Consider the following 9,994-nt stretch of genomic DNA (forward strand, 5'->3'; position numbering starts at 1 on the left):
GTCGAGATCAGTTGCACGTTTTAAACTTTTTAAATTTACCTAAAACCACCAAAATCGTAAAAAATTGTGTTCTCTAACATCCCGCTAAACTCGCTGCATACAATCCGCATAATATATGATTAATCAAAGACCAAAAAAACATCAGTGATCAAACAATATTGAACAATAGGAACGCTACAATTACATCCTGGATGTTCCCGACAAGATTCCAGGGAACATCATTAAACAGATTATTTTGATTGACATCGAGAATCTGTTTAGAATACTGTTTCTGGCATGCAGTTGCGCTGCTATCATGAAGCGTATTTTACATTTCATCAGTTTATTGAAAAGTCATAATAATTTTAATGATTAGTCCGCATATTATTTTTCACTCATTTTTTCAGTCTTCTTTCATCAACCCTTTGTTTTTAACATTTCTGATGTAATTAGAGCAAATCAGCATGCATTCAGGTCAGGGACCAGAGTTTCAAAGCACTGCACGGATTCATCGAAAAATTGGAAAAGGCTAGTGAAAATCCAGAACTGATCGCAGAACTTGAGGCACAAGTAAAAGCTGGTGGAAAAAGTGGTTTGCTGAGCAGTGACAAGGTCATTTCTTAGTAATGCTTACTGTTTTGATTATTTCTGATGAACGAAATGGTGGAAACGCTTTACTGTACCAAACAGTACAATTTATTCATTTTTTTGTCCCGAAGAATATCACTTCATTAGCTTCTTAATACATGTATCAATATATTTCAGGTACCGCAATGGGCAAGTTGGGCATTAAAATCGCTTTCAGGCAAATTCTATAAATACTCCCCCTCAGTACAAAATTTATCTGGACCAACATGTAAAAAAGAGACTTCTGTTTGCGAACCAACATCTATCACAAGTACATATGAATTAAAATCGTATGATAAATCAGCAACAAAGCTTGCAAACGATGGTTGGAGTGAACTGGAAGATAGTTTATCTGTAGAAAATGAAGAATGGGAAGATGCTAATGATGCACTGACAACAGGTACCACAAGCACGAACGAAGGATGGGATAACGAGCAGGAAGGAGTAAGTGTTGACTTGATTTAATTTGATAATTTGAAACCAAGTTCATGAGCAATGTATTTGGCAATCAGTTATTATCTACATCGCACTCATAAGCTTTGCATTTAGGAAATTTAGTGCTCAGTACTAAACTTAGTATATAATCGTAACTTCTAGTACTTATTTGGTACTTAGTATTATTTAGTACTTATTTAGTATTTTGGCTCTGGCAGGATCTGATTTAGGGAAAAGATGATTTTATACTATAAGGTACCATAAAGGTAGGTACCATAAGAGGGTCTCCCGACATCAGTTTGTTACGATGACTACTTTGGCACGTTGGAGAAACGATGCGTTTATATGATTATTTATATGAGTAAACTGACAAAAATATTAAGCTTTTACTACCAATCAGAACACCAATATGAAGCGGAAATATATGAATTTTGAAAACTTTGCTATCATAGATTGGCGCGTTGCTATTGAAATAAAGTAAATATATGAATTTTGCAATAATGAAAAATTTAACAAGTTTTATGTGAGGCTAAGGGTCAGTCAAGTACTCATTACGATAGGAAAAATGCGATGAAGAAATTATTACCGTTCTGTTTAATGGTTTCTCACCACCTTATATTGAAAGTAGAAAATATTGGGTTTTTTTTTAGCTCTTATTACAGTGGTTCAACTTGATAAAAAGTTTTTATTGAAATCATTTCTTCAGCTCTGTTATTTCACCTTCTTTATAGGTAGCAACTGCTAAAAGTAAAATATCAATTTCGGCATCATCGAATCCTCTCAGGAAATCATCGGGAATAGGCGGATTGAAATTGCAACGCGCTGTTATAAAGCCTACTGGTCTTTTTTTATTTAAAATGGTTCAAAAGAGTAGCAAGAAACAGATTTTAGAAAATAACATTAGTAATAGTAATTAGCACAGTGCAATATATATACACAGATAGATCATTCCAAGGTGCATATAAGTTAATCAAATTGAAATCGAGGGCTTATTCAGTCATGTCATTCAAGTTGTGTCCAAGTAATTTAAGATGAAGTGGAAATCGTTTTAGTTTTTTATATGGGTTAAAAATTAAAAATGTTAGAACGACTATGTTTTTGTAGTTGAAGATGATTTGGATTATTTGTTGGGTATTAAGCCCAAGTCGAACACAGTTGATCGATTAGGTGGTAGTGAAGTTGCGAATAGAAATACATTTACTGTAAAGAATAGCAGCAATACATTGACATATGGTTGGGATGACAATTCAACTACAGGCGACTGGGATAATTTCGATGTCAGTTCAGGTTCATTATTAATGTCTTGAATTGCTTTTCGAATAGTAACGAAACATTGAGTTTTTTTATGCTTTTGGGAAAAATGAGAATTTGGAGGATTGGAAAAGTTACTGTTTTTGTCAAACTTCTAAAGTTTGTTGAAATAACATTCTCTGCTCGCTTTCTTATGGTTTCAGATGGGACATGTGCTCAAGTAGTCGAAGATCGGAAATGGAATATTTCATGGAATACCGATGAACCTATCGAGAGTAAGTTTAAGTCTTCATATTTTCAAGTTTATTTGCTGAAATTTTCGTCTCACTGAACAATTTTCCGTTTCGTTTTTGAAACATCTTGAACCTCCTTCACTCATGTAGCAGATTATTCTACATGTTTTAAATTGCAGTAGTCGACATTTGTCGGGAAATGTTAATGGAGTTTGGAATTAAATGGTGGTACATTATCCTATTATTCAACATTTCTATAACGTACAGTATTCCAAATTGATCATGCCTGCAGATTGGACCTCGTAGAAATTAAATACTATTTCCCTATCGTCATTTGTATTTTAATAACAAGGATAGTAATATCACTACCGTAGAGAGTAACGCCATAACTAAGAAGTTTGGCAAACATTAATAGACGGGACAGACGACAGCTTCCCAAGTGGGAGTGATCTCTTAGCTACTGTTGTATATTTCAGTATCGTAATTATCAGTATGTTGTTTCACATGCAAATATATTGCTCATTCAGCTTCATCGGTAATGGAAAGTAAAGAAAATCGTCGAGCAAAGGTCACAGCACGGAACGAAGCTCGTCGTATGGAAATGGCTAGAAAAAGAACTACTCGAGGTACTGGAGTACTCGACTAATGTCCGATAGTGATGGAAGCGTGTATTGATTATCTCAAGTTCATTATGTTAACTGTCATGAGCACGTTGTAGTAGGAAACTCTTCATTTAAGGAAGCTAAATGAATTAGAATTGTGAAGTGTTCTTTTTTCACGAAAGCATCTCCCTCATACGTTTGCTATGCACATGTTTCGTAGAGTTAGGTCAGAAGTTGCAGCAATTTCTCAAGAGAAGCTGGATTTAAGCTGAAAGAAGCTGAAAAAAATTTAAGCCGAGAGAAGCTGAATTTTGGCTTAAGGTTCAAATAGTTTTGATTGGGAAATTTGAATTTTTTCCTACTTATCAAACAACTATTTTATTTCTGCAATTGTTTCATCCATTCCACTTTCTACTGAATACTTTTAAAAATGTGATAAAGGCATTTTAATCGACGTGTTTACGCTTTTATATTGTATTTATTATAAATAAAACTGTCATAAAGAAAAGTGGTACCATTACTTTTCTTCGAATTTGGTTTAAATTTCTGTAGAAAAAGCATATCGTTCGCTTCCAGGTTCCTCTTCAGTATTGTATTTAATTGTTTTTACACACTTTGGGATATGATTACAAAATTATAAGTTGGTTGATGTACTAAAATTGATAATTTGCGCTACTTGATCACTTGGACCTGGAAATGTTCGGACTGTCAAAATGAAAAAAAGGTGACATTTTCAGAAGTGATTAGCAAACGCAAGGTAGCAAACGCAATGTAGATTTCTTAAAAAATATATCCTGCGGCGAAAGCTAAGATTGATACTTATATAAGTTTGAATGCTAGGATTGTTAAAGTTTGTTGGCAAATAGTCAACCCATAAATATTCGATAAATAGCCAGGATTCTGAATAACCAGATAAAGTCGTGAAAAAAGTATTCATTGAATATAAAATGCGTTTTCTAATTATTGCGTTGAAAACGAGGCTGAAAGAGTAACTGATATGAAAAATAACTTCCCGAGTTGTCCACACGATTTCGTCGGATTTAAGAAAGTTAAATGAAAGCTAAGGTTAAGGCCATTTATGCTCCAGCTGAAGTATAAATAGTTTCTCAAGCTATTTTGTCTTTTGCCGAAGTCAACTTTGAAAGAGCTGGCCTAATTGTCCGGAAAGTTTGCGGTAGAAATTTGTCTTGTTATATTCTGATATATCAAAAAAAGTTTGTTACCTATCAGTTTACTTATCACTCCTTCGCTTCCTCTAGCAAGAAAACTGTTCGCAAGTCTAAATTTATCAATGTGCCCAGACCTGACCTTATGAATTAAGCTCACACACTATTTCAGAATAAGTATTAGCAAACAACAGGTTTAAATTTAAAAAATGTGCGTATAGAAGATTTAATGAATTTGAAACTTTAAACGTGTCCGGTCACGTAAGTCTTGTCCAAGCAATATGAAACTTATTGTTGTCGTGATATTCACAATGCTAAAACTTATGCATAAATTTTAATAAATAGATATAAATTCAGTTCCTCCAGTCAAAAGCTATTCTTACTAATTGGTTGCTAGCCGGATGGCGTGCCCGCGTGAGCTGTACTATTCTCTTACTCTTCTTTCTACGGTTTGTTTGCGGCATGAACGGAATGAATTCGTGTGTGGGGCATTAATTAGTTGCATAGGACTCAGGAGAGAGTCATTCCGGATTCTTAACTTATCCTGATATCCATCGATGACGTCATCTTCGTTCATTAGTTTTTGATTAGAAGAACTGATGTAGGATTATCAGACAGGACTACTGGTTATTAGTTTTCGTTAATATTATCGTTAACCTCTGCTTTCTTCTCCCACTAAATTACGAGGTACAGAAAACGATATTGATGCTCCTTAATTGACGACAGGTTGAGATTCACTGAACCTATTCTGACGGGCTTCGAGGTGCATCGTATAGAAATCCTCTGATCAGAATTTGAATAGATCAATCAAGGGTTCCTGCAACTTGATGCTGATCACTAATTATTGATGTGTCATAGTGGAAGTTGTAATTAAGCTTAGCTTAGTGGTAATCCTAACTCCAGGCCGTCATTACCCATTGTAATGTGAATCGGCAGAAGGTATTGGCCAGCCTTTCAGATCTAGCATTGTTAATATTTCGTTGTAATTGAAAGTTATTTGTTGATTATAGTTGTTGACTTTCGTAGCAGTAACGTTGATCATGTCCCGTTACGTATGGACAAGTAATACCAAACTGATCGTTGCATTTTCATTTACCTTTATTGCACTCATCTTTCAAATTCTCAATTTGATCTGTGAAACATTCAAATGTTTACGCACTCGAATCGCACCAATTTTCGTATGTTTACTGTGACCAAATCTTTTTATCTTTTGAACACGTTTTACGTATCCGGAAAAATCTTGAACAGTACTTGTATTTCATAAATTTTACTGTTATTTGACGCAATTAAAATTCTCACATTTGCTATTTAACGCAATTAAAATTTTCAGTGTAGTTCAAATTTCTGCTTGTTTCTACCGGATTAATTTAATTGAACTTTTCTCTCTCTTTCATTATCCATTCTTAACCTTTGTCAACCCATAACGTCTTTACAGCAAAGGAATTTTACGCTGCATGATATTTTAGACCATTCTATTTCACGGGATTACCATCGCTCTCCCACTAGTGACATTAATAATACTCCTTATTGTAATAACGAAACAGGAAAATCCGGAAACACTATGCGGTCCCTTCAAGTATTCCGAAGTACTTATTGCTGCTGCAGTTAGTTCTTCCGAGATTTTGATTGGAATCAAGAATTTTTTCATAACTATAAATTTGACTTAGTTGCCTTGAAACATGATGGTAACTGTTTTAACCTCCTAATAATGTGAAAGCACGGCGAGATTTATTACAATCTTAAAAAAATACTAAAACCCGAAAGACAATAACTCTATCAGTCATTTGATTAAACTTAATGACATTTGAGTCTCTTTGATAAGGGTTATAAAAGGCATAATGAGTTAAACAATAAAGTAGACCCAATAAATAGCTTGGTAAACTCAACAGTCCAACTGTATGCTTATTGGTTATAATCGAATTTGATACCAGAGAAATGATCACAGAGTGAAGCTATTAAAATTAAAATTTCAGTGCTACACACTTGGATCAATGTTGTCAGCCGGAACACTAATTTTGGTCATTTTGTTTTGTCCACCACCAATTGATTTCCTCTCATCTTTGGAAAGGGTATGGAATTGTATTCGTTAATTAACCTTCCAATACCGCCTCAATAGCCCAGTTTTCTTTTTGTGTCATGTTAAGCTTTCAATTTCTAAGTTTTTTTTCTGAAGTTATGAGATTCTGAAGTTTTTGATTGCTGCTCAGTTTGATGTCGGCTCACTTTTAAACTTACAGCTATATATATATATATACATTTAGAGCATAAAAGAACTGGACAACAACGCTCAGACCAGAAGAAGTGTTGATGTTGGATAATGACCAATCATAACAGTAATGATTTATCTCCTGAAAAGCAAAACTTTCAACTTTCCACTTGCTGAACTATAAATCCCTCCCCATTTCGGTATATGATGAATCGATATTGTTTAAAAATCTATTTTTAATATCTCTTCTAATCAAAATCTCAATTCCCATTACCGAAAAGAAATGTGGGCGAAATAACAAGTTTGGAAAATATGCAGTGTTTTTCTAATCATCCTTATTAAATGATTTTTGCTCGTTTTTAAAAAGAAATCAAATAATATTTCCTTTGATTCTATCAAATTGTTTTTCAGGAATGTTACTCAATGCTGTGGCCATATTGTTTGTGTTGACTGTTATCAAAATTTAATTGTTACAATAATTTATTGTTTTGTCACGTGCTTAATTACACATACATCTGAGTTTTATACCTTACTACCTATGGCTATCAAAAGTTTGTTTTATTCAGTTCAAGAAAAAAAAGAAAAAGTGGAGAGAATGGAAATAAATTAGAGTCAATTTTATAACAACGCCACTTTCACTTCCATAATGGCTTATTAGAATGAGGAAAAGAATTCACTAAAATAAAGGATCCTCCCATTCCTACTGGAAATTTTGCTAAAATTATCCAGCAATTACCTATTTCTAGACAGTTTGTTTATTTTTATTAAAATTCCGTTTGCATCATAAACATATTATCAATAAAATTGTTGCTTTTTTGAGTTAAAGTATTTTTTTCAAATCAATGTGATATCATTATAAAACAGCAGGAATAAACACAATTGAAAAATACTGGCCATAAAACCTGTTAGAGACTTAACAATATGAAGACGGAAAAGATAAATGTATTGAGGGCGAAAACAGATGATATTCGGTGATATACGCAAAGAAAAGAATGGAAATAATTCTTGAGAATTTTTATTCAATCTTATGATTCACAATATAGTAGTCTGTATTTGTCGGGACGACTCGATCGCTCCGACATTTTCAACTTCCTGCTCCTTCAATTTACATATTTGGAACGATATGATGACAAATAACAAGAAATAGGTATTGTAAGCTTTTGGAAGATCATTTGATTACTCAAAAAACTCCAATTTCCAGCTCCAGATATCTTGTATTAGTTTATTTATTAAGCCTAAAACCGGGAGTAGTAATATGTTGTCATTACAGACCATTATGATTATGGTCAGCTCTATGGCTAATTCTACTTACAGTGGCCAAAAGTACTTTTTTTTCTCTAAATCAAAGGAGTTGCTTTTCTTAAATTTTGCTCTTTAAATGGGCAAGTGAATGTTATTATCATATAGATATTATCATATATCATTATCATATGTTCATTTACATCAAGTAACATCATTTTACTTAGATACATCATGCTCAATTTAATTTTTGCTTTTTTAACTGAGACGATAATTGGTGCTTTTCTATTATCAACTTTCTTATTTTTCCTTTTATTTTGACGAAAAATTCATTTCATAGCATAAATTTGGGGAGAACTCTTAGTATCATTACGATTTTGATGTTAAACATTGAACAGTAAAGAGTGACGGTAGCAGATTGTATTCATGATAATGGGAATTCATGAAAATTCCATCCACCATTATTCTCAGACTATTTACTTGGAATCTCTTGACTTCAAATGGATATGTGATATGTGGACTGAACAATTCGGAGTATTTGTAATAATAATTCATTTCTGATTCCTGAATCACAGTAGTGATAATCAGCTAGGTCTGAATACGGCTGTAATTTTGTTGCTCACAATCCGTTTCATGAACTGACATATTTCCCGCATAGATATTCCATTCTGTAAGCTGTTAAAATAGTTTATCAGTAATAATATGGTATTCATACAGGTTGCCAATATGTTATTTCTGGAAATAGTCCCAGGCACTGGTTATTCATCAAATGTTGAAGCAGCATATAATGGGAGTAAGGCAAGTATCATTGTTTCCTTTTCCTTCAATAATTTTTTAATAACTAATAGCTGTTAATAAAAAGTGTCATTCAGGGTGTTGAATGGTTTATTGAATGCCATCAGAGATTTCTACAAAACAGCAATCGACTCTAATTTTTTGCAAAATTCTTTATGCATATTTTGTCAAAGTTACGGTAACTGTTATGCTCTATTACTGGTTTTGAAATTAATTAATAAGTCCTTAATTTCAACAACATTTAGCATCTGAAATCTGAATTTAGGAATGGTGGAATGAATTTGAAAGTATCCCCCATGTTCAAGTTTTCTTGGATTTTGCAAAAAAAATAACGAACGAAATTTAATATTTAAGATTTCCAATTCTGATCGAAGTGTTGTGAAGGAGAATTAATGTTCGAATATGGGAAACCACGCTAAAGCTGTTGATTTCACGCCACGTGTCCATGACATTTCTTTACGTACGTGGAATGGATATACGGAGATGTTGCCTATTTGAATTATGTCATATTTTGATTTCGAAAAGGAACTTCTCTACATACCAATCATTCACAGAAGTGCTTCTTCAGTATGCATGTGGTACGTACGGATATCCGGAAAGTTCACTGTATCAGTCTGATGTATCAGTCTGGAAGTATGCATTTTGGAGCGATTTCAGTAGTGCAGACTAAAACAACAAAGCTGATTTGATGTGATTTGGTGTCCAAACCGGCTTCTTCAAAGGGAAAATAGGAACATATTTATCGGTATTTCATTAAATTTCAATCTAATCGATAAAGCTGATTTTTCAAATAGTTTCTGAAATTCCGGAATTAGCTAGCATAGTTTTGGGCAATTCATTATTAGACTATGAAGCGATGAACAGTGTTTTGCCAATTGAATTGTATCACAACGGTTTGTTCGGCAAATAGTTCGTTCCGCTTTCATCGATAACTTTTTTTTCTTGATTCACCTTATCTGAGTAGAATTTATGCTAATTTCTCGGTTATGATTCTATGCATGGATATATTTCAATGAATGGGATTAGTTGATTTCATATGGTATAGATGAGAACAGAATTTATCAAGAATTCTGTCAGCTGATGAAGTATCTTATCGTCGATAGTTAGAGTACTGTTGTAGCAAAAACGGATTCAGATTGTGCACGGCTTATTGCCCAATACGTACATGAAGAACTGTTGTAATAAGGGTACTATGTTCAAACTATCATTTTGCTTATTTCATAATTTGTTTAATGGCTTGAAACTTTATGCGGGAATGACAAGCAGAAGAAGGTGACAATATATTTCCGCAGTGTTGCAAGTACAGTGATAACCTTATCGGCTAATGAAAGAAGTGTAGATCCTTTTCAGGAAAGACATGCACAGTCTTGGTATTTTTGGCATTCAGTGCCAGATATACTAGACCGAATAACCGACTGCCCTGTTGTTTGTCTGTGAAATGTCTCACAGATATTTTTTAAA

The 9,994-nt window shown here is 33.5% G+C and overlaps 2 protein-coding genes across 2 annotated transcripts in view; both read left to right on the forward strand.

Annotated features, from left to right (window-relative positions):
* Positions 1 to 3,388, forward strand: part of LOAG_16852 (SCY1 protein kinase) — a gene marked incomplete at its 5' end in the record, with an annotated part of 6,423 nt that extends 3,035 nt beyond the window's left edge. The window contains 5 exons of the mRNA XM_020449510.1: positions 454 to 591; positions 745 to 1,050; positions 1,773 to 1,881; positions 2,146 to 2,567; positions 3,053 to 3,388. Of these exons, the coding sequence (XP_020306965.1) occupies positions 454 to 591; positions 745 to 1,050; positions 1,773 to 1,881; positions 2,146 to 2,348 (756 nt within the window). The 3' untranslated portion in view covers positions 2,349 to 2,567; positions 3,053 to 3,388. The remainder of the gene's footprint in view (positions 1 to 453; positions 592 to 744; positions 1,051 to 1,772; positions 1,882 to 2,145; positions 2,568 to 3,052) is intronic.
* Positions 3,389 to 4,694: 1,306 nt separating this feature from the next.
* On the forward strand, positions 4,695 to 6,611 carry LOAG_00863 (hypothetical protein; the record flags this gene model as incomplete). The annotated part of the gene is made up of 5 exons (XM_003136403.1): positions 4,695 to 4,742; positions 5,304 to 5,471; positions 5,760 to 5,897; positions 6,267 to 6,362; positions 6,555 to 6,611. 5 exons carry the CDS (start codon positions 4,695 to 4,697, stop codon positions 6,609 to 6,611), a joined length of 507 nt encoding a protein of 168 aa, XP_003136451.1.
* Positions 6,612 to 9,994: the final 3,383 nt, after the last annotated feature.

Source organism: Loa loa (assembly GCF_000183805.2).
Source record: "Loa loa unplaced genomic scaffold supercont3.23, whole genome shotgun sequence".
NCBI classification, from domain to species: Eukaryota; Metazoa; Nematoda; class Chromadorea; order Rhabditida; family Onchocercidae; genus Loa; species Loa loa.